The sequence below is a fragment of the Melanotaenia boesemani genome, chromosome 4 (assembly GCF_017639745.1).
Source record: "Melanotaenia boesemani isolate fMelBoe1 chromosome 4, fMelBoe1.pri, whole genome shotgun sequence".
Lineage (NCBI taxonomy): Eukaryota > Metazoa > Chordata > Actinopteri > Atheriniformes > Melanotaeniidae > Melanotaenia > Melanotaenia boesemani.
Window position 1 is genome coordinate 23,890,221 of NC_055685.1, and position 25,561 is coordinate 23,915,781.

Here is a 25,561-nt window from a genome sequence, read left to right on the forward strand (position 1 = left end):
TCATGTTTATATAAACCTTGCACATCAGTGATGCTCATTGAGTTTCTAGCAGGGCAGAAATTCAATCTCATCCTGAGGTTTTTACAAATCAGTGCTGCTATTCACTCTGCAGCTACAGCATATTCTATCGCTGGCTGTCACTTTAGCTTTATTATTTATCCAACTAGCAATGACATTTCATTCAGTTGCAGCTACTAACATTTAATCCCTGCTATTATTATTGTTCAGCATTCTGCTCTACTGTTGCCTGAAGCTCAGTCTTGCAATCGAACAACTTATTTCTATTTCTATGTTTGTTTTTAGATATATCTTCTCTGTTACATCTATTACTGTTTCTTTGTCTTACCTGAATGAAGGGGTGGATGACTGCAGATGAAAGGAAAGAAAAAGGACAAAAGGAAAGGTGATGGAAGGAGACTGAAGAGGAGAAAGGGTCTAGAGATGGAAGTAAGATGAGGATATTGAGGGGGAGGACACAATAAGACTTTTATAGCTTGCCTCCGATCTCATACACACTTGTCCCACGTACCCCCCATGCACCAACTTTATCCCCACCTCCCTATTTTAAGAAGAAGGGTTTGTCAAGACGACACAAACCCTGTTAGCCTATTAATAATATCTCTTTATGTGATTTCCTTTAGGCTTAATCTCTGCTCTGGGCTTCTTTCTTGTGCTCTGTGCAACACATCTGTCGTTTTATGCTCTTATCTGCTCTGATTTATGCCTCCATCTTTGTGCTATAAAGCTTATGTTGACTAACTGCTACAGTTTCTGCTGTTTTGTCATAGTTAGATGGTGGTTTGAGATTAAAGCAGAGCACCAAAAATGCAATCTGACAAGGTTGTACTGCGGCACATAAAAATTTAGGAGTCAGATTTATTTACCTTAAACATGAACAAGGAGAAAAAAGAAATACATCATAGAAGATAACTGCCTAACAAGTATAATCCATGGCCTCAGGGTGTTGTCAATAATCAAAATGAAGTGTTTGAAAATTCCAAATCTTCTTTTGTTATTTCTCAATATTATACCAAAGAAAATAATTTCTTCAATGAAAAAAAAACAAAAAACAAATTATATACATATATATATATATATATATATATATATATATATATATATATATATATATATATATATATATATATATATATTATTACTTCATTGTTAAAGATGACCTTCACAGACAGCCAGGAGACATAATATCACGCTGGTGAACACTCAGAATGTCTTTATATTGAGTTGAAACTGTTCATGAACAGTCTGTTTATTCAGGATTTTTTTTTCATCAGCATTTCACTGCTGAATTTTTGGCTCCATCACTGAAAAGGTTGCATGCTCCTTCTCTCTCTTAGCTTAAAGTTGACTTATGATTTGCCCCCACTTGTCTCCCTTGATCACAACATCTTCATAATTCAAATTTTCAAACCTCTGATTTACCATTCTCTTTTTTTCCATCTGTATCTATGTCATGCTGGACCCCATCGTCATTTATTCATCAAAACAGCTCTATTAATAGGTTGTGTAACGAGTAGGCATGATTAGAAGAATCAATTTAGGTTGGTGACGCTTAAAAAAAAAGAAATTTTAAAAAAAGAAAAACTGAACTGTTATAAAAGCTGTAACAAGCTACAGAAAATATATAAAGGTCTTTTCACAGAACAGACATATTATGGATACTGAACAACATTTATGTTTTCTTAGTTTATGACAGATAACAGCACGCTGCTCTGGTAAAAATTATTTAATGATTTGCAACTCTATGCTGCAAGTCATGTGTAAGGTTAAGCTGGAAATGGCAGCATAACAGATTTAATTCAAACATTTTTGATCTGCAGAAAAGAGTTTATTTCAAATATGTCATTTAAAATGTTTCAACACCTGTAAACAAATAGCTGCACTGAATGATCTCATTGTTCTTCTTTGTTTCATTTTGTTCAAAGAAAACTAATGCAGACTAATTTTGGTTCATCTAGGTAAGTTTCTGCTATCATCTGCTATTTGTTTTAGTTGTATTTTATTGGCCAGTAACAAACAGTATTAAAGTGAAATCTTTTTATAAGATTAAAACCTTTGGGAACCTGAATGACAATGTCCTTACCGACTGCACCCTTTGGCTTTGTTTTGAATTACTATGTAGAATAACACGTCCCAGGCGGCTTTGTGGTCTTTGTCAATATGAAAAAGAAATTGTAAACAATTATTCCACATTTTACGCAATAAACCATCATTAATTGGTTAATTCAAACCAACACTTGAAATTAAGAACAAATGAGTCCTGTTATCATTGTTTTGCTTGAAAAACAGTGCCAATGATTGTGACCAGCATATAGTTTATGTTTCCTTTTGTCTATGTTTCTATAATAAAACCTTCTATTTGCATCTACCAAGAGTCATCATAATTGCTATTTAAAAAATCTGCTCATCTACTCACTCAGGCACTTCAGTAGTGTCATAATATCTGAACATGTAACTGCACCAGGAAGGTTAAATAATATGATTCTTTCCTAGTAACAAAACAAAACAGATACATGTGTTATATATGTGTCATATATTTCTCAAACTGTTATGTAAACGTTAACAGATTACAAAAAAAAAAAAAAAAAAAAAAAATTAATTACTCATCTCTGTCCTGTCATGTCCCACAATGACCCTCTGTCCTCTCAGTGTCCTGCCCTGAAACTCCCATAGCGTTCTTGTCTCTATTGAATTACCCCTCATCAGCACTTTCCAGCGTTGTAGGAAAATGTGAATGGGAGGGGTGAAGTGATGAGGACAGCATGCTTTTTGTGCAGGACAGCATCAAGAGAGAGGTGCACAGATTTATATGTAACTGTCAGTTAATTGTTATAATTTAGGAGGAGAGTCAGGCCAATAACTCTGATAAGTGAGTATACATACAAAAAATAATGAAAAAAAATACCCCTGAACACTGCAGGAGAAATCCACAGAGCCATAATTAAACTCAGTGAAGTAGATGCACACATGGGCAAAAAGTGTACAAAGAGGTCCACAGATCAAACTGAAAATAGAGAGAAAGTGAGAGGGACAGTGACAGACAGAGCGAAAGAGAGAGAGAGAGAGGAATTAAATGTGTTTTTAATGACCAACATGCTCTTCAGCAACAGGTGGTGCATTATGTCATGGCAACGGCAGCTACAAGCGTGCAGATCTGTGTGTGTGGTACTGATATCACAGGGGCATCCCTTGTCTACTCACCCAAAGATTAGCAGATATTAGCCCTAAAAATAAACTCAGGGAACCCAGTGTTAGTAGGAGGAAAATAAGAGAAGTACAATATCAGATGTGTGATTGTACAGTGAAGCCTTAGTTTAGGAGAATATGCGTCCTTCCACTGCAAAATTATCTGTGTAAACTCATATGTAGGCTGAGCTCTGATGATACAGTATATAATGGAAATGTTGTTGCTATTTGGGAGTCGCAACTTTTCCTTTTGGGTCTGAAATCAACTTTAGTTAACTGAACTGGACTCTAAAGTTCCTCTCAACTCAGAAGGACTTAATGATGCCTGTTTTGGTTCATTGCTTTCATAAATTCAGGCTAAAGAAAGCCACCACTGATTTACCTTAAGCTCTAAGAGATTGATTAGCTGAAAATGAAGCTTTGTCAACCCTAGTTTGCACTTATTTGACTGCAGCAGTGCTCATAAACTCTTGAGTTGAGTTCAAACTAAACTGCACGAGTGGGAGAAGGAAGCCCCACGGTTTTCCAAATATGCACCATATGCCAATGGTTATACTGGTATATTTAGACCTAATTTTGTGCCTCGTGTGTGTGTGGGAGTATGTGTGGGAGTGTGACTTTCCAAAGGAATGCACCAAGATGTTCAGAGTTTGGTTTGTTACACAGGCACCCTGTTAAATCACGAGACACCACATTTTCCACATCATCTGATGTGCTTTGTTTAGGTACAGTGTGTGACTGCCGCATTGTGAACAAATCATTGTAAATGTACAAAACAGAAGAAGTAACTAATGATCATGACATACTTTAAAGTTATTTAGTTTTACAAGTGGTAGATATGTATATACAATACAGGATATTTGGTTTACTAAACAAACCGGATATTGAAATGAAAATCCAACTTTATTAGAACATATTTTCTGTATTAACACTCAAATTCTCCTGTTTATGATAGAAAGTTTTGCCATTGGGTCAGAATAATACCTTCAACTCTACTTTATTGATTAGGAGCAATGTTTTTGAAAATGTTGGGTCTCCTTATACATCAACAAAATCCAGTATTTATTGTTTTTTGGCACTCTACACAAACATTATTTACCAATTTTGCACCTGTGGACATCCACAGAGAAGTCCACAGACACTTTGCAGGCTTTGTTTGTCGACCATTAGGTTTTATTGACCCCAAATGCTGCAGGTTATATCCTGCACAGTATTCCAATTGGAGACCAGGACAGTTCCCCTGAAGATGATTGATCAATATCTACACAATGAATACTTTACTTGGATGATGTTTTTATTTATTTATTTTTTCCAGCCGTGGTTGTTGCTACCAGTGTTTATGGTGTACCACCAGGATTAACTTAAGCAACATAAACACTCAGTGTTTAGAAAACTGCTCAGCTTCACTGCTTTTGCTTTCTTCTTCTCTTATGATGCTGCTATGGTAACCAGCTGTCAACATAGTAAACAGACCGTGTGTTTGTTGAGACACTCTGTCAGTCTCACTTCTTCTATTTCTCAGCGTGTGTGTGTGTGTGTGCATGTATGTGTTTGTATTTGTGAGCTTGTGTTGGTACCTGTCAATGTAATGACTGACTGTATTTCATCAGCAGACTTTTTACAGTGTTCTTCTGTTTCAGAGTTATATTCCAAAGTTAGCATGTGATAAACTATATACAAACAGTTACGGTACACTTCTGTTAAAACACACACACACACACATACACATTCACAATCCCCGAATTCTCATTTACACAAACACAACAGACTCCAGCAGCTGGCCTGACCTTGAAGATAAAAACACCTTTAAAAATGTTTCTGCAATTCATGGCTGGTGATGGTGTGTTATACGAGCAGCGTTTCAAAGGATCCATCTCAGGCTCTGTGAAAATAGATTTGGAGTCGATATGTGCTGCACTCATACACACTCACACACTTTGTTGGTGCACTCAAACACTCGACTGAACTGTGTGTTCATGGCTTCTATGAGCAAACACAGTCACTCAAGCCCTTTTGCTCAAATATTTACTGGTGCACAGATTTTTCCCTGCACACACATACAGACATTTTTTCTCTTTGCCTCTTTTCTTGTGGTTGACTCGCTGTTCACACACCTTACACTGTCACTGTATCCTGTGTGAAGACAACAAACTTTGACAAATGGAATATGTAGATGGGCTACAGTTGTGCTGATTGATGTGTTGTAAAGCAAGCATGTTGTGGTGCATTATGGAAGACTGAAGTAGCTGTGGATGCTTTTTCTTTATGTTGCAACAACAAGCAGGTGGTTTGCTCACAAAGAAAGATCAGATAGCTCCAGAAGGATTAAAGATCTTTCACAATTAGTATCTTACATGTAGTGCTGGTCCTGATCAATTTGGTGCCCTAGGCAAGATTTTAGCTTGCACACCCTTGTATTGCAGTCAGTTTCACAGTCAATCTTTATACACTCACACAGAAGCTGCATGTATGTATTCAAGATTTCCTTTCTTTCAAGTAGAAAATAATACCTCAAATAAACTGAAGAAACAAGTGACACAACATAAAATATATAAATAAGGTCTTGTATAGAAGAATGTTTTATATGCAAAATCAAAATACTGAACATGAAAACAAATGAGATCATATTAAATGAACCAGTGGAGACACAACACACTAATAACTACTGCAAAGAGAAATCAGAGACCTCTTGATTTTATCTGTTTACAGTGATTCCAACAGAGGAAGCTGTCTACATGCTAATTGTAATAAAGGCCTCAGCAACACCTCAACTAACTCACTTTACAGTCTTACTCTTCTAGATTTTCTTGATGCAAACAAGTTTTTAATGTCATCATATCTCAGCTGTTTTGTAACAATATGGCTGCTGTTTGTGATGGAGTGCCAACTGAGGTGTTCTTGTACGATTATGGATGTCTGGTAGGTTTAAACAAGCTGGACCTTAGATAAGCTTCTTTCAGTGTCCATTGGTGAAACCAGTCCTGATGTTGTGACTGGGCTGTGCTGAGGTAGAGAAGCAATTGATGCTGGAAGTCAAACAAAGCTGTGGTATACGAAAAAAGTTTATAGAAAATGCAAAAAGAGGAGCCTGAACTATGTGTAAAATAAATCATTCAAGTATAAAACAGGGTTTTTGTGGTGTTCATAGCAGCATAATGTGAAATTTTAATATAGTCACTGAGTTTTAGAATTGCAATGCCTTGGTGATGAAACATTTGACTAACAGTCATTTTTAACACACGCGTGTATGAAATCATCACGCCCACCCAACAGCCTGCAAAAATAACTCGATTTGGATCGAGGCTGGTAGCCGTTGCTGTTGTTGAGTTCTTAAAGTTTGTTACATACTCGACAAGAGCAGAGACCTTCTTGTTCATGAGGACGAAATATTAGCAGTATGCACATCTACATGCCGAGTGGGCTCAGCTACGCTGCTCATGAGTGGGTGTGCTTTTCACGGCAGGGGGTGCTTTTTTCGGCAGAACACCTGTCAGATTCAGGCAATTTGACTCTTGACTTGTGCTCCATCCTCACAGGGCAGGTAGAGAATAAAGAGGCAGCCAGGAACTAGAAAACAAACAAACAAACAAAAAACTCTCCATTATTTAGCTACAATAGACTATTGCTATTAAGTTATGTTGTTGTGGGTTTATGTAATATTGCTAAAAAATTAGTTGTTAAAGTACTGGTTTAAAAATAATTAATTAATTAATTAATTAAATCTCCCTGTTTGTGGCGTCCCCCGTGCCACAGCCTATGCCAAGGGCCGGCTCTGCCTGTATATCATGTTCAACATAAAGAACCTGTTTGAAATCAGATGGTAAATCGTGCTTGTTATTTGTCTCTCTAACACAAACACACACGAACACACACACACAACCTCAACACATCCACTTTATTTAATCTCATCAACTTTACTGACATCTAGTGTTAGAAAATAAGCATCTAAAGTTTAATGTGAACCTGTGTCACCAAAGGTTTTTTCCTTTGTTTCCTTTCAGATCAGTCCTGGCAATCACAAGCCCTCGTCTATGTCTTCTTGTGTATATAGTGGAAGAAGTCACTGAGTCATACTGTGTTTTTGTAAGGATACTTTGGAGAAAGTGTGCTTTGTGCTTCAGATGAGATAAAAGAAATAATATGAGGTCATGCTGCAGGGAAAGGGTTAGCATTGACTAAATAGAATCAGAATATCTCTTGAGTATGCAGCCTAAATGATAGACCTTCAGGTCCTAGCAGTGTGAGTTTCCAAACAAAAACTGACAACAGCTTTTATAAATGTCATCATTCCTAAAACATTTATTTATATTAAAAGTATGACTTAATAATTCACTTTTCATGTCAAAATCTTTCCACTGTAAACCACAATGTGAGGCCTGAGGTGTGACAGCAGTCACTCGAGTGGGATTGGATGTGTCTTTCTTTATACTTATAGTGGTGGATTGACAGAAAAGTGACAGAAAGAAATGAAATACAGTGAAGGGCCCAGGTTGGGAGTGATTCCCTGCTGCTTGCTAGTAGTCAAGCTGTATTTGCATGTCATTCTGATGCAACATGTGTATAGAAACACCTGCCAATGCAAATTTAGAGTGGCACCACTTTTACAGTTAAAGCATATTCCATGTGCCTCTCAAACTAAGGTCATTATGTATATTTCTGCATAAATAATCAGATTTTTCATATTAAAACCTACAAGTAGATCAAGAAATTTATATTATACTTCCAATATTTTTTATAGAAAACCCCACACCAATTATAAAATTGCTGGTATCCAGATTTAAAATAATAATAATAATAATAATAATAATAATAGTCCTTACAAAGAGTTAAACCTAGTTAAATTTGAATTCACATTAACAACAACATTACATATTACAGCACTATTAAGATGTCTTCATGGATTTTCACCAAAAACAATTACTGAAGGTTTGACTGTTCTTGAATCCCTTTGTTGACACTCAGGCTTGGTGAACACAGTGCTTTCTACGCAGAGGATTTATGGTTATGGTTCTCATTACTTCCTTCTTTGCAATCCGGCCCACAAATACCTGCGGTTCCTACTGAACAAGGCCACCAGGTGCCACCAAAATTACGCCATTTACTGAATGTCCGTTAATACTAACACTGGTAAACTAATTTTCTTTAATCAAAAGCACTCTCTCTCTTTTCTTGGCCACTGCACATTTGTGTTTTAACTTTGTGTTAAAATGCATTTGTTTCATTAAACAGTTTCAACGAAACTGAAAGTATAAGGTAGAAAAAAAACTGCACCACATCTGAATGTGCTTCTCCTGATGATTAAAAAAAATAAAATATCGTTTTAATTCTGATATTTTCAACATGGAAAGACATTTAGATATATATTTTAAAACTGCATAGCTACATAGACTAAATTGGCTGTTTTTAAACATTTATATCAGAATCTGGTAAACTAATAAACCAATACTGGCCAACGAAATAAAAATGTGATTTATATGCAGTAAATACGGAAGCCGAAAGTAGTCGTGTTTGCACGTTTGTTTTAGCACCGTTTTCTCTTTATAATTTAAGTCGTTATCTCGAGAAAACAAACTTTTTTATATTAATAACCCACTGGTTATTAATATACAATGACATCTCATCCCTAAATAATAATAATAAATCCCTAATAAATGATCCCGTTTCCACAAGAAAATGGTCTGGAGATGACGAGAAAATTAACTCGTCGCTCTCGGTATCCGTAGGATATTAAACTTTATTTCTTTTCCCATAATCATTGTGCTACGAATAAGATTATTCTCTGTGTTTGTGGGGTTTCTATGAGCTGGTCAACCAGCTGGTCAGCAATCTGAACACCTGACAGTTTCCATTTGACATAAACACCTAATGTATGTGGAGGCATTTCCACGCCCTGGCAGGGTCACATCTGCACAGCTACATGAGTGTTCTGCCGTCAGATATCTTTTTGGGGAACTTTCGCTTCCTCAGTTTTTTTTTTTCCCTTTTCCGCACTGTTGAGCTTGCAACCTTTCAGAGGACGTGAGTCAGTGCAAGCTGTGGTGTGACAGGAGTTTTCACCACCAACTCTGCACGAGCTGAAAACGTTTTCTTCGTGCGTCAGGAACCAGCACTGTGCGCAACATGTCAATGCCGCAGCAGATACGAGATGAAAGGTGAGTGTTTGACGAAACGTCTGAGTGTAAAACACGAACCGTCGCCGCTGTTTGTTCGAAGGAACAGTTTAGTTTCGAGTTTGGTTCACTTGACTTGATCTTTGATCCGGCGACCTAAACCTAAACATCTAGGTGATGACCCTAGTTGGATGCGCAATGTTTGCAGAGGTTTTGTTACTTTGAAGTTTGTGATTAGATGTATTAATTAAATAAAAAGAAAGGAAAAACAGGATATTTGTTGTTACGCACTCCTATCCTGCATTTGTATCTTAAATGTTTACGAGTAAATGAACCATAACAAACAAAACAGCAACCTTATAGGAGCCTCAGGTAAACAGGTGGAAATATATATTAGTGGATGTACTGATGTTTAAAGTTATTTCTGAGTCTAACCAAATAATATTCCGTGTAAAAATCTTAATATCTTTCTCTGCTCCTTAGTGACTTTGATCAGCTTCCGCACAACATCCCTGTCAGCGCCACCGTTGCTGATATTGAGGAGAAGAAAGGCTTCATTGACTATTTTGTAAGTATTAAACAATGACCAACTCTGAACTGAGCCTACCCCTTTGAAATGAGGCATGTCTACTGCCTCTCTGTTTCACAAATGCAATGCAGCCCTTCCAGAAAATGATCACTCCTGCTTTAGGGATGTGTGGTTTCTGCTTCTCTCCTAGACATTTGTAGTTGAGGTGAAGACTAAAGGAGAGGCGAAGTATCTGATCTACAGAAGGTACAGGGAATTTTTCAACCTGCACCAAGTCCTTGAAGCCAAATATTCCCCTGAAGACCTGGAGAAACCTGGTCCCAACACCTGCATCTTGCCCTCTCTTCCAGGTGAGTGTTAACTGCCACGAAGTCTGCTGAGTCATACAAGGTTGGAATTTGAACTGGTGCCAAATTTCACATTGCTCAAATGCATGAGCTGTATATGAAGTTACCCTTCCAGACATAATTCAGATAAGATTGAACAGGAAAAATCTGCTAATTTCATGATGTTCCTTGAGGGTTACTAAAAATCCTTAGTGTAACTTGGTTTTGGTCAGTTACAAATACTTCAGTGCCACTGTTAATATTTGTGCCACATGACATTTTGATGTGAACAATATCATATTTTGGTATGCAGTGTTTTGGATCTGTTCTATTTTTTTTCTTTCTGCAACATACACCATCATAAACCATCATGCACCTCCATGCATCAGTTCTGTAGGCTTAGCCCCAATGCTGTGTTCATGTCAGTAGCGAGTTGAGTGAATTGGAAAATCTTTCATTTCAAGTAAATAACTCATGTTGCATCAGTCTGTCAGTGTTTGGATTACTCTGATGTCACTCGGGATGAGAATTGATGGATTTATTTATGAATGAATGACAACGATCTAACAAACTTAGCAGTCTGTGGGATTCTGGCGCTCTAATGATGACATATAGTTCAAAGTAAACCAAGTCTTTGTTTTGATAAACCAAGACAAAGATGACAAAGAGCAACATGAAGAAAAATGAGAAGAGCAGGACTGCATGGTAGATTATGAAACTGTGCATCTGTTACTGGATTTTAGCTGTTGGCTGTATTTTATCACACACCAACTTAGCACTAGTGTTAGCTGAGTCCATCAGTTCGTTGGTTTATTGATTTGGTTACAGGCAGCAGGAAAAATGTAATTATGTTAAATGTTTAGATGTCTGACTGCTCTCTGGTTGAAATGTCTGCTTTAATGAACTTAAATAATAATAGTGGCCAACAATTAATGATCAATTATAAAACAAAAGAACACTACTACAATATTAGAATTTCCCTGATAAAGTATATTTTATTACATTTGAAGTCTACAAACATTACGGTAACCCTTAGGGGACATATGTCCTACTCAAGGCCCAAAGTAATAAGCCACCAGTAGTGTAGTGATGGTATGTTTTAAATGCCCATTACTGCATAGAAAAGTGAAGCTTCAGCATTCAACATACAGCGTTATAACCCAGTTGATGCAGTGAGAGATATGCCAACTCTATTTTAAATAAAACCTACGCAAACAGGTATCATTTTGCCCCTAAAGAGTAAAACATGAAGTGGATGCCATTTTTTATCTCAAATCAGCATGTGGCTTGACACTGAGAGTAGTCAGGGAAGAGTGGACGGACAGCAGAATGCCAAAGGGAAAATGCAGACTAACTGGAAGAAAATGATGTTGAGAGATGGAAGAAGGTGATTCATCAGTCTGCTGTCAGATGGATGCATCTATTGCCAGACATGTGCCTGGCCAGATATGTGATAGCAACAGATGGAGCAGAAGGAGCTGAAGACCTAAATGCCATTTTCTGTTGTAACCACTGATTTAGTTTGCTAAGGCACTTCCAGGCCAGCTGGAAGATGTAATTATATCAGTGTCTACTTTGGCCTCTGGATATTTCCTAGTCAGTTATGCCTGGAACAACTCTAGACTGATGCAGCATGCACTTACTTTAACATCTTAGCTGGCTATTTCAAGTAGAAAGTAGCTACAACTCCATACCTCAAGAATCAAAAATGTCCCCGTGCACTTTGAAATGAAAACACCAGCCCGCCTCCAGATAAAAAGAAAAGCTCATTTTGGCTGCTTCTGCCCAACACGTAATTCACCAAGCATTTTCTTTTCATTGAGCGCATACAAAAACAGTTAAATTGGATTTATGGTTAAAACCTACAATGTTAATGTGTTGTATGAATTTTGTGGTGATTACACCATCCGATGCTCCTATAGACGTCTTTGAAAAGTTCTACCCTTTCTTTCTCATCTACAGGTGTTATTTTCTTTCCTTCTTGTTGCTGCCACCATGTAGTATGGAGTTGCAAAATAAGGCACTGAGTTGTTTAATTAATGATTAGAAACAGAACAAAGGTAGAAGAAATACAGCCAAAAGAGCATGTGTAGATATTACGTAACTGTCTATGGAAGAAGAGACATCTTATTGGAAATCAGTCTAAATGAGATGCCATAAAGGAAGACGAAGCTTTGGGAAGGAATGTCTGTACTGGTCGAATTCAAACAGAAACTTTAAACCAGGAAAAGTCAGCCAGTGTACAAATGAAACAAAAACTTTCATTAAGTTTTTGTTTCATTATCGGAACTGATTTAATTTGTTTGCTTCTCAGCCATTAAAATATGATGTAATTCTTAAAATGATGACTATCCAGTCTTCAATAACTGGGTGTGCTGCTTTATGACCGCTGTTCTCATCACCTTGGTGGCTCTGGTGTTACTCCGCTCATTGTTCTCCCATAAGTATGACTGTCATGGCTAGACCATCAGCGTCTCTGTTGATTACTAGAGGGTAGAACATATGAATGCATTTCAAGGCTGGTTACTCTGCGTCATTACAACTGTTGCCTAAACGACTACCTGAACAAATGTCATACATCATATATAGTACATAACATAATACATCAGATGTATTTAAGGCATTACCATCATCATGGGCCTAACTTGTCAAAAAATGAACAGCATTCTGGGTAAAGTACCCTGCTATATCAAAAACGTTGAATTTAAAGCTGCATGACTTGTTCTTTGAAGGAGCTTACTCAAGAAACAAAGTCTTTGTGACGATTTTAACTCATCATTCATTAAATACCTTTAGGCTATAGTGTCGTTTGCTATATTCGGAAAGTTCTACTTTTCTATAAACTCAGATTTAGCATCTGCCACTGTGGAGTCTGATGGTTTAATTGGAGTGCCAGATCTCATCAAGATGAAATGGGAATAAGAAAGGGGGGGTAGAGACAGGGGAGGATGGGTGATGGGCATATGGGCAGAGAAAAAAAAAGTAATGGGAAAAGTATTATGGTCTATCTGATCAAATGAAGCGGCTTCTTCTTTCTTTACTTCTCTGGTCTTGCATGATACGTAATATAGTTGTTGGGGGAGATAAGGTGAGGTGAACAGATGAGTAAATGATTCATCTGTTAGCCAACGAGTGGATTTGGGTGATTGAGTGAGTTATCGTTCTCCAGAGTGAATGAGATGAGAGAGGCAGAGAGAAAGGGGAAAGTTGAATATTGTAGTTGAGGGTCATTAAGGCTGAGCTAAATTTGATTTAACAGCAGTGTTAGATGGCCATGGATGAATTACTGGGGCCCGATTTAGAGTCTTGGGGGTCTGTGCTGTGAACTTGGTGTGATGCCATGGATGAAGGGCGACGAGTCCTCCATTCTTCAGAAAAAATGTTTCTTTGCTTGCTTTTTTTCAAGAACATTCGGTGGATTTCACACTAAATAAATGTGCATGAGTAAATGTACTTACTGCTATGTCGTATATTGGTATCTTTCAGAAATGTAACTAATATTCACAACTAAAACTTTGTTAAGACAAGTACTGACCCTCCATGCACGGTTCTTTCTTCAGCTTTATGAATCTATGTTTGCTGTTTCTGTGTTGAACAGTGAAGCTCTCTTATGTTGGTCCCTATGATTTCTGAAATGCAAGAAACATGGAAAGAGTCACAGAATTTGTTAGTTAAAAATATAAATAAATATACTTGAGTGGGTCTCTCCCTGAAGGTCAGCAATGGCTAAGAAGCTGACAGAAACATCTAAATGGCCCAAGAAATTGAAGTCTATTCTAACCAACTCTCATTAAACATTACAAACAAGGAAGGGTGTTGTCAACAAAACAGAGCAACCGCCATCAGACTCGCTTTACCCTGCGTGTTGTAGATGCACATGGAGGCTGACCTGCAGAAGTTCAGTGTGCAAAACACACGTTTGGCAACCCATCACATTTTTAGCTTTTTTTTTTTGTTTGTTTTGAATAATTGACAAGATGTAAAATGTCATGTGTTGTTTGTCTGAGGCTGTATTTGCTTCCATTTTAGGACCAAGAAAGGATTAGATGTTATTACATCTTGATCCTAGGATGTTTATTGTGTTTAGTTGTAATGTTTTATGATGTTTTTATCTCTCTGACCGGCCTTCTGGCTAATTCTGGCATAGTTACATTTATATGTTCATGAATATGCATTGCCCCTTTGAAATAAATAAATAAAAAAAAAAATTGTAAAAGGCCTTGAATTTTAAGATGTTGTTTTTAGCATGCCCTGCGATGGATTGGTGATCTGTCCAGGGTGTACCCTGCATCTAACCTGCTAAATGCTGGGATAGGCTCCAGCTTCCCCCAGACCCTTAATGGACGAAGCTGTATAGATAATGGATGAATGGATGGTTTTGAGCACTTTCTTGTGTCGTGCACACATTGTGCAGCTCTGCTCTACAGCTTATTATTGCTTAATGAATGACTTTTTCTCTTGTAAAAACAGGAAAAATCTACATTGGAAACAAAAGGGAAATTGCAGAAAGCAGAATCCCAGAACTCAATACATACATGAAGGTAATCATGTTTCATTTTATGCAAAGTACATTTTTGTTTCCTTTAGCACAAAAGAAAGAGTTGTTGGCACATTTGCAATCTTCTGCAGCGTGCAGTGCCGTAGCCTACATCTTAGTGGGCTGAACAATGCTGTAGGAGGATAAGCACTGACTCGGATATTTCAGCAGTAGTTTGGAGATGGAGCTCAACATGTAGGCGTTGCTGCTCTCTTCTCTTTGCTCTGCCCTGTGCCCACATCATGTCTGACTGACTCTAGTTGTGGGACTTTTGACATGTTTCACTGTTGCTCCATCGCTAAAAACATGATCAGGTTCTCTTTCTCCCACTCACTCACTTCTCTTTTCTGCTTTACTCTTTTTTTTTTCCTGCAACCTACGTGGCTCTCACTTTGCCACACTTTATCGCCTTTGCTCCCCGTACACTTGTAATAGTTCTCGCTTCACCTCCTCTCTTTTTATTCATCCTTGTACCTTGACTCTCCCACCACCCTACTTCCCCTTCTCCTCATCTATCAAACTCTTTTTTTTTTTTACACACCTCTAATTTTTTGCTGATATATATCGTCCACCTGAATATATCCCCTGTTTTTTTCCATCATTCCAGACACCTCTTTGTTTTTCATCACGATCTGTTTTGCTGTGTTCTTCAAGCACATTTTCCTCATTGTCATCTTTCTCTTTTCAGAGGTTGCTCGGCCTGCCAACATGGCTGTTGCTTGATGAAGCTCTCAGGATGTTTTTCTACCAGACGGAGCAGGACAGTCAGCACCAACCACGAGCCCTTAGACGTCTCCGCCCACCTACCCGTAAAGTGTAAGCCCTGCAACCACTTTTTTTTCTTTTTTTTAAACAAACGTGCTTGCTAAAACAAGGCAGCTGACTCCTTTCATATTGTCTGAAGAACATTCATTCCAATCATTACTCCCAGGGTCAGCTTTGCAAACCCTTTCAAGAGAAGCTGACATTTATGCATCTTGCTCTCAGGCTGTGGTGTAAAAAAGTTCCTGAAAGCATGACATTCTGAGGGAAGATGTGGTGAATAGAGAGCTACAAACTGCAGATATCTGAAAATCTTGAGACACTGGTCTTAGCTTAGCTAAAATGAGTTTGTTATGCATTTCATTGGCTCTTCATCAATTGTAGTGATTTCACCCAAGATTTAAGTGAACTTTGTCCTGAGAAAAAGGCCAGTTGTTGGTGGATATTGGAATTTTTGTTTTTGTTAAAGGAGAAATTAGCTTTATAGTATTTTGCACCTGCTGCACCAGGCAGATTTTCATGCCAGAATTTACACTGCAATTATCAAAGAATTATAATTGTTTTTAAAGTAATAAAATTCTACCAATTGAACAAATTTAACAAGAGCTAAAGAGCATGTGGTTTTACAAAGTTGGGGTTGGGTGGTGGAGGTTGCAACAACAAAACTGCAATGGCATGACGATATCGGCTAAACAATCATAAGTGTCAGGTTCCTACAGCCAGGATGAGGACTTGCATGAATATAATTGGATGTCTAATAGTGAGCTGGCAGCCAAACAGCTGATGTATGAGTCACTGCTGTGCTGGAATGATGCAGAGGATTCCTGTCAGAAAGTGTCAACAAGACTTCGGTGATGTATTCCAATGTAACATGAGTCTTCTGTCAGAACAAGTAGCTGCTTTTATTTGACATATGAATTATTGATTGCTTTTATCATATATAATGTTAGTTAAGACTTAAATAAATATTTTTGTGAGGATTCCCTTAAACTTCATCCTTGCTGAACGAGAGCCTAGAAATATATTCATTAACTTGGAAAAAAAAAGGATGATGTTCAGGTGCTGAAAGTCTCAGATTTTTATGTACTAAGATTAAAATCAACCAATAGTACATCTGTTGACTTGTTAACAAAATGCAAAATATATGTTTTTTAGAACAATACTTAGAAATATGTGGTAGTTGTGTACTGCAGGATTGATAAACATCAATAAATAAAACATCTGAAACAGTGCATTGTCACTGTTTATAGCAAAAAGAAGACCACAGAAGAGTCATCTCTCAGCTCAGTGACAGGTGAGGCTGCAGCCTCTTAGATACTGCATGCAGAGTTAAAATGAGGTTGGCTTGTGTGATGATGCCCTATTTGTCAGGGTGCTACTACTCTCACACCTGATTATATGGAGCTAAGTAGGGTATGAAACAGTGGAAGTAATACCAGATAAATTTGGCATTGAGGAAAATCCATTAAAGCCTTATTACCCTTTTTACAGTTTACTTCCTTATTCCTAACGGTTAGTCAGACTTCTGATTGGCCCATTTTCCTGTGGTTGGGTTACACTGATGGGACATGTGGTAAAGGGGGACTCTCTCAACAGGATATTATGCAAACGTCTCACTGCTTCCTCTTTCTTTCCATCAACCTGGCTTTGAGCTTCTTTACTTAAAGTATCTGAATCTGTTTCTGAATTGGAATATTTAAAAATACTAATGTTTCTTCCTTTGAGTATTTACACATTGATGCTCTCGTAGTCTTGGACCCCAAATGTCATCTGAAAATATATATTATAAAATAAAATATATATTATTTTAAAATATCAGATTTTATCTCAGAAAAATGAGTCTTGAAGTAAAAAAGAGGTCTATTTTCTTTCTATTCAATATACTTTTTCATACTCATGTACTTAAGTAAATTATTGTGATTTATTTATTTATTTTATAGCTTTTGTCCCTGCATGAATACTTAAAATATTAAATATAGTGTGTCAGACACAGTAATTAGGTCTGTATTCTTGTGAAGTTGTAAAAATTTTGTTAATTGAACAATTAAAGTAAGAATCCACATTAAAAGTGAGAGCTGGGCAGTATATACATTAGATCTGTTCTCTAACATTCATTTAAAGTCACCGTCTTCAAACTGAGCTATCAGTGGCACAGAGGAGCTGAGAAGAGAGAAGAACTGTCTACGGCACCAGGCTGCCTGAAAACTTCCTTGGAAAAGGAAGACATTTTTATGTAAACACAACAAAATGAAGTCAGCCAGGTTTTTATATACAGATTTGTCTGTTTGACTGACTTTTGCTACAGAGTAGAAATCTATAAAAGCTCACCGCGACATCTGATGCTATTCACTCTAAATTGAGAAAAAATATCCATGAAAAGTGGGGCCTGCTTATGTCTTCATCCCCAGTTTTTGTAGTCCAAAGTTATAATGTGGGGCTACCAGTTGCCTTTAAAAGCAACATAAATGGTCAAATAAAGTCTAACTCTATGCAACTGTCATGTATGTTTAATAGACGCTATAGAAAATTATGTCTACAACAACATCATAGAAGCAGAAAAGACCAGGAAACTCTGAAGTTCTGGAAAAGTATTGGTTAGGCTTCTAAAAATGAGAAAAAGCAGCATTAAATCTATTTACAAAAGAAAAAAAATCCAAGAAAGAGCAGCCTACCAAAACTAACACATCAGGCAAGAATGACTTTAATCAGAGTTACCTAAGAGGCTACAGGTAAAGCTGCACAATGGACCACTTTATGTCATAGGCGTTAAAAAATAAATTGGAGACCCCTAAACTAACTGAAGATACTCTGATGAGAGGAGACTAAAGTTTTACTTGTTGTCTGTCAAGTAAAGTGCCACATACCTCAAATTCATCATTCCCACAGTGCAACATTGTGGTGACAGCGTCAAGTTGTGAGGATGTTTATCATTGCTAGGATCTGGGAAAGTGGTCCAAATAGAAATTATACAAAACATACAGCTAAACCAATCCGTAATTGGCTAAAGGGGAAACATTTAAATGTCTGAGTATAGTTGAAGCCAAGCCCTCAGACCAATTAAATGATTTTGGTAGCGGCTGCTCACAGCTGATCCCAATTCAGCATTAAGAATGAGGTGGAGCAGAGAAATAGGCATAACTCCCAGTGTTTTCTTTTTTTTTTTTTTTTTTTTTTGTCTCTTTTGTTTCACAGTTGCAAATACTTTGCAGCTTCAGAGTAACATGCAAGTTGTGTTGATGAAATGATCGACACAAATTAAAATAGAAGAAAATATTGAACATATCCACTAGGCTCAGTAAAGTAAAGTCTTGTCTGCTTTAAGAGCTGTTTCAAGTGTGGAATAGACCACAATTTTAGTCTTCCACAGTATAGTTCAGAAATGGTTTGAGTTAATTGAGGCATTTATTAGATATAAAATGCCTAGTGTTAAGCATCTATTCAACCTTTCACCCTATATTTTCCAAGACAGATGTAACAAATTGCTTTCTGTAAATTGTTAATGTCAGGTTGGGTGTTGGGAATGTTAAATGCATGCCACTATAAAATATGTGCATTTGAATTAAATCAAGTTCATAATGATGTAGTCAGAAATGGCTGAGCCAAATTTTGCCAGGACATTTTACAATGAAAAGTCTGGGGATCACCAAATTCTGCAAAACTACAGTTCATCCAGTAGCTGCCTGGATATTTCAGTCTGGGCCAGAGTAGTGGATCATAAAAAAACAGCATTGCCAATTTTAGTTGTACGACTGTCAGGACTAAATAATATACAGAATTGGTGTGAATGGAACTATAAGTGGTGGAAGTGTTTGACTTTTTAAAGCCCTTAAGATCTAGTTTTGATGGCACATCAATATGGATAAACATCTTGTGTTTGGTCACACATGCAGATAATGTTCATGACTTCTCTGTTCCTCTTCGTCTTCTAGGAAAGATGTTAAAACACCAAAGATGGATATCTTCTCCTCCCCCAGGGCTGAGGTACTTCCAGTTTCATAATTACTTGTTGCTTTAGTTAGAGTTGTCATGACCACTGACAGAGTAACAACCTTATAGCCAGGAAAAAATAAAAAAAAAACATGCAGCGTTTCACTAAATCAGCCTGAGAAGCATCGGATGTTCCTGTCAGCTGCATCCTTGGGATGACTGCATCTTATGACATGCAGCTTTACACAGTCCTGCCCACAACAAGGCATTACTCAGCGAGACTCCCAAACTATACTAACTCACACACTAAAAAAGAGACTTTACACGTGGGCATATCGATTGATGTGACGAATCAATAAACTGAGTGTTGTGCTGCACATTTTTCCCTGCTTCTTCTCTTTCACTCTGTTGACTTCATCACCAGTTCCTGCCTTGCTTCACTTCCCTTTTTTCATTTTCTGTATCCGTTTCTTTATTCGTATGAACGTTCACTTTTTTTCCTCCCCATTCTCCTCCTTTCCCCACCCTTCATCTTAACCTCTCTATCCCGTCCTTCCCCATTCTGCTTCCCCATCATGTTATTGTATTCACCACCCGTGAGGGGGTGCAGGGAGTAGTGTTTTTATCCTGCAGTTGATTAATTTGAAGCTGCTGCACAAGGCTTTGTTGCTGGTGTGATTCAGGTCCACGTCAAATTAAGTGGTTAATCCCTACATTGAAGTAATAATAGCTGACTGTACAATGCAGTTATGGACTTGTAAGAATCCATATTAATAGAATTTCTAACCTTAGCTTTAATATTTACCACTAAATTCCTTGTATAAGCTCTGACCCTTAACTTTAAATCTAACCCAGTCACATTTGACAACTTATTTCAGCTAAATACATCTAGCAAGTTTTCATGATGATGGCACTGCTAGATTGCTGGATGCTGGATAGTAGACAGCTTGTCTACTATCCTTTTCTGTCTGTTTACATTATAGTCTGTAAGTATATCTTGTCTGGTTTTGTATGGTCTTGTTTGTCTGCGTATTGAGTGTAACATAAACCTGAAAAAGTGAGGGGTCCCAAAAACCATGCCCTTCAAAGAATTTCAAACGTTTGATAAATTTTTGAATGTACATTTTTACCACATTGATTTAGACTCTCATGTTAATGTTAATGAATAACTGAAGTTTTCATCCACAGCTCATTCCATCGCACTCTGAAAATATTCAGCTGAGCTTTTGCTAACTTATCTACACATCAAGAGACGATATTATGACCAAGCCAAGCACCAAACTAACGTCAAGGTGGTGGCAGATGAATGTCTATTTTTTAATAATCTATTTTTGCAACGTACGCCTGTGTGTGCATAATGCACATTTCCCCAGCTGTGGAAGTGGCTTTGTCTGTACAGTACAGAACAGCACATTATGAGTACATGTCTGCAGGTGGAGTGTTTTTTCAGCTCTTGAACTATCTGTGCTTTATCTCCTCGCAAAAGCATTTAACTTTCCCAACCTTGCACTACATGAAAAAGGTGGGGCTCTCTTACACACACACAAACTGTATTTTTTCTGCACACTCCAGTGGTCTTTTATCACCAAACTCAATTTTACTCCCTCTTCTGTCTTCCTCCCCTCTCTCCCACACAGAACAAAAACACTGGTGTACTCCACTCATGAGGCTGCCAGCCTACTCAACATTTATTTTAGCTCTTTTTCTTCTTCTCTCTGCAACAGTGAGCTTTCCTCTGTGTGTTTGTGCATGCCCTCCTGAGTGTGTTTTTTAGCACAGGAAAGTGGCTATTAAACTCCGTCCAAACAATGATCAATGGCTGGTCTGAGCCTTATGGGTAAAAAGAGAGCACAGGCATTTGTCACCGCAGGGCTGCTACTGGTACTAGTGTTAACGCTACACTTTCTACTCCACTTGGAATTAGCTCAGGCTTTGCCTCAAACAGCAAGATGAGTAATTGTTGTTAGCTGTATTACTATGAGCTCTAAACAAGGTCAATGAGACAGGCTGTTTTTGCCACGATGTGATGTGTAAGCTGGAGGGATAGTAATGATGTGAAACATTAGAACAGATGAAAAAGCACAAATAGATAAATGATATAAAAGAGGTGAATAGAAGACCTGCCATCTTGTTAGCCATATTGGAAAGAAATATTATCACATGGCTCTGATGTCTATGATAACCATAGATTAACTAGTTTGGATACCGGAGGTTAGAAGAGGGTGAAACGCTAATGGTGTTAAGGCCCTGCATTATATTTTTTTCCCTTTCTTTTCAGGTCAGGTAAACACGGTGGTAGTAACATAGTTATAACCATCTCAGTGGTAGAAGGAATGATCAATTCCTCTACTATAGCGTGAGGCGTTTTAAACCAGGAAACTCTGCAATCTGCTTGAGGTGAGCTTTCAATGAGACGGATGCTGCTTTAGTAAAAGAAAACTCTGCTATATACAATAACACCATTACTGGTCAAGCTTGGGGCAATATCACGGTGCCTCATGATATTTTCATGTCTGTATTTTATTTATTTATTTTGGTAGTTGAAATCTCTGCTGTTGAGTCATATTTTTTTACCCATTTCATAAATTTGTCCATATTTTGCTAGCAGTGCAAAAGTTTTATTTAAGAATCCACATTAAAGTGAGTCATCATAACTCAGGGCCCCTCTCTTCAGGGGGCTTGCCCCCCACTTTGGGAACCACTGCATTAACGTCAGTGTTACTATTTATTGTTTGGTGAGTGAATATAAAGAGCAAGAAGAGAGATTGGCATGTTAGCAATTTACACAAGCCTTTCTGTGTTTCATCCTGTTAACACTTATCAGTTATGTTTTACTGTTATTAGACAGCAATTTCATAATAACTTTCCAGCATATTGTAATTCATGGGATAGGAGAGAAACTTGACCTCTGCTTCCTAACCACCTCCTTAACCACAGGGTACATTGTCCAACTACATGTCCTTGTAGAGAGAGTTCAAATGGGATGCATTAAAATGCATACACCATTTAATATGTAGCTTTTAATCTCAACATGTATGCACTGCTCTTTTAAGTTTGGAGCATTTTAGCAAAACTTTCAACATGCTCTTCTTAACATGGCTTATTATTGATTCAAGGTGTGTTTTGGATAATTATCCTGCTTTAGAGCCAATTCTTTTTTATTCAGCTATTCTTTTATTGATAGTTTTTTTTACAGATATATTTAAATTCTAGTGTTTCTCTAAATCTAATTTTCTCTTTGTGAGAGGTGACCTGCATTATTACCCTCACAATTATATGTAACTGTTTATGTTTAACTTAACTCGTCCATTAATCTGTTGTTGTAGAATAGTAAATTAAACTGTTCAAGCTCTGATCTTAATAATAAATCTAGATCTTATTACTACTCTGATTAAATCAATTTCCATCTTAACTGGCACCTTTTTTTTTTAACAAAACCGTCAATAAACCCACTCTATTACTTAACACCCTGCAAACAGCAGACACAAACATATAGCAAAGACTATGTGATAAAAGAGAGAAAAAAAGATAACAGGTTTTTTTCACAGGAGAAAATGAGTAGTAATAAACTTAAAAAAAAATAAACTAATATTCTTCAGTAAAAGTTTTCAGATATTAATAATATTAATAATATTAACGGGTGTCTGGATTTGGAAGGAAATTGTTAGCACAAAAGCCTTAATTACTTAGACAGCAGTGAATGAATGGAAACATTGTTTAGTCAAATAAATGGAGAAACATGGTGCTAATATTAAAGTTTTCACATAATACTCTAAATTTACATTTATAAATGCCTTAACTAGAATTACTTTATATTAGCACACTAACAAACATATGCTGTGGACTCAGCTGGATGGTTCGGAAGCCAGATATAAAGACATTAAATATACCAATATGTTATGTTCACTTACAATCCATGACCTGACAGTCTAGGAAGTAGAACATCAACTTAACAAAATACACTTTTATTTGACACAAAGAAAGAAATAAAGAAATAAATTCTAATCTGTACCTCCCTTTTGTCAGACTAACAAGAGGAGGGTTTAACAAGCTCATTAGGCCTGGGTCAGTGTCAGATAAATTGTACTGGGTGACTGCTCCTGTGGCTAGGTGAATCCAAGGGTTGTTTGGCCACATTTCCTGTCCAGCTACTGAAGACTCAAGGCAATGTAAAACCAAATATCAGTTCTGAATGAATACAATGTGTATATGGAGTGAAATAAGGCTGAACGACTTCACTGTTTACTGCACTATGCTGGTTAGATTACCTAAGATGTCCTTGAGGAGGATGTTAAACCTAATTGTGATGATGAACTTTAAATCTAGCTTATTATCACTGGAGGGGGAGAAATCTGTGTTTTTAGTTCTCTATGAAGAATGTTACCTTCACAGAGGCACCGATGGTTGACTGATGCTTCATTTAGTCCCCTACCAAGAATTTTTTAAGTCTGCCCATTTCCTTTTAATTTTGACATGGCAGCTTCTCAGAGGGAAGTGTGTGTATAGTCAACTATTACTAACACTGAGTTCTCACACTTGTCAAGACAATAATCTGATTGGTCAAATTGTTAGAGAAGAGAGATGAAGACAAAAGGGGGAAAGAAAGGAAAGGCACATGTGGAAGCTGTAGACTGAAGTGTGGACAGAAAGAAAATAATTATTAACAAGATAAAAAACTGGAACCAAGATGATGAGTTTATAGAGAGACGAAGGGAGAGATGAAAGGAGTTATACAGACAAGACTAATTGTTTTGTCACATCATATTTGGTGTTTGTTTTGTAGAGAGCAGCTTATCACTTTCAGCACACTTTCATGTCATCTATAAATTGCAGCCACCGGCAGGTCAACACTAATAAAACAGGGTGTGGAATAATGTATTAAAAATAGCAGCCCTGAATTCAAAGGGTGTGTGCACGTGCATGAGTGCGTGTCCTCGGGGTCAGAGTAATCTCAGTGGATTGTTAATCCACCCTGCTCCCTCTCTCCCTAGCTTCATTAATCTGCCACCAGTCTGTGTCTCATTTTCATTGGACACACACACTCATGCACACACACCTTTAACATGCAGTCATTTGAAGGCACAGACACATAAAATGCATTTTAAAAGTTTAATTCTTACATTTTTGCAGCAAGCGTTGGCCAGTTTAAACCCCAAATCAGACAATAAAAGAAACGGAGTGCTGTATGCTCCGGACCATCAATAAAAGAGGCCAACAAAGCTCAAAAGCCAGTTTTTTGTTAGGACTAAGCCCACTTTTCCATATTTGGCACAAATTACAAAGACATAACAACTTAAGAACTGGTCTGGTTGCAGCGCTGACCTGTCCCAGAATGTGTGGAGAATTTTGAAAAGGAAAAAAAATTAAACAATGGCCCTGCATTGTTGCAGACTTCTAGATGTATTTGCAAGTGGGACAATATAAAAACACTTCCTTACTTAGCATTCTCAATACCACAACTACTTTTAAGAGTTACCTGAAGATTGGCCACATCTTGGTGCTACTGGATCTTAGCGCAGCCTTTGACACAGTAGACCACACTATTCTTTTAAACAGACTGAAACACCTGGTGGGCCTCTCTGGTGCTGTTCACAACTGGTTCACTTTCTATATCAGACAGAACTTATATGGTAAGTTTGGATACGTGCTCCTCTAAGATCCATAAAATGACATGTGGTGTGCCCCAAGGGTCAGTTTTAGGCCCTGTTCTTTTTAATTTGTATATGCTCCCTCTTGGCAGCATCATCAGGAGGCATGGAGTAAACTTCCACAGTTATGCTGATGATACTCAGCTGTACATCTCCATGTCTCCTGATGACACGAGACCAATGGATGCCCTTTTCAACTGTATTTTAGATATCAAATCCTGGATGGCAGAAAACTTTTTACAGCTTAACCAGGACAAGACTGAAGTTTCAATCATTGGTCCTGAGGCTCAGAGAGAGAAACTCTTAGCTAAATTACAGGCATTTGCATTAAATCCATCATCACAAGTAAAAAACCTGGGCGTTATTTTTGACTCTGAGCTTGGTTTTATTCCACATATTAAACATGTTACTAAAATAGGATTTTATCACCTAAAAAACATAGCCAGAGTCCGCCCCATTCTCTCCCAGGCCAACACGGAGATGCTGATGCATGCTTACAGCACCAGTCGTATTGACTA

The 25,561-nt window shown here is 37.5% G+C and overlaps 2 protein-coding genes across 3 annotated transcripts in view; one reads left to right on the plus strand and one right to left on the minus strand.

Annotated features, from left to right (window-relative positions):
- pvalb7 (parvalbumin 7) overlaps positions 1-25,561 on the minus strand; it is a 35,361-nt gene that overhangs the window by 5,537 nt on the left and 4,263 nt on the right. Inside the window, exon 1 of one of the 2 annotated variants that reach the window (XM_041981796.1) lies at positions 347-500. The exons of the other annotated variant lie outside the window; for it this stretch is intronic. The gene's annotated coding sequence lies outside the window, so the exon portion shown is untranslated. Of the gene's footprint in view, positions 1-346; positions 501-25,561 lie in introns of those variants that run through there. 2 annotated transcript variants of the gene reach the window in all.
- ncf4 (neutrophil cytosolic factor 4) overlaps positions 9,106-25,561 on the plus strand; it is a 28,951-nt gene continuing 12,495 nt past the window's right edge. The window contains exons 1-6 of the mRNA XM_041981794.1: positions 9,106-9,356; positions 9,798-9,882; positions 10,034-10,193; positions 14,640-14,710; positions 15,395-15,522; positions 19,398-19,449. Of these exons, the coding sequence (XP_041837728.1) occupies positions 9,325-9,356; positions 9,798-9,882; positions 10,034-10,193; positions 14,640-14,710; positions 15,395-15,522; positions 19,398-19,449 (528 nt within the window). The 5' untranslated portion in view covers positions 9,106-9,324. The remainder of the gene's footprint in view (positions 9,357-9,797; positions 9,883-10,033; positions 10,194-14,639; positions 14,711-15,394; positions 15,523-19,397; positions 19,450-25,561) is intronic.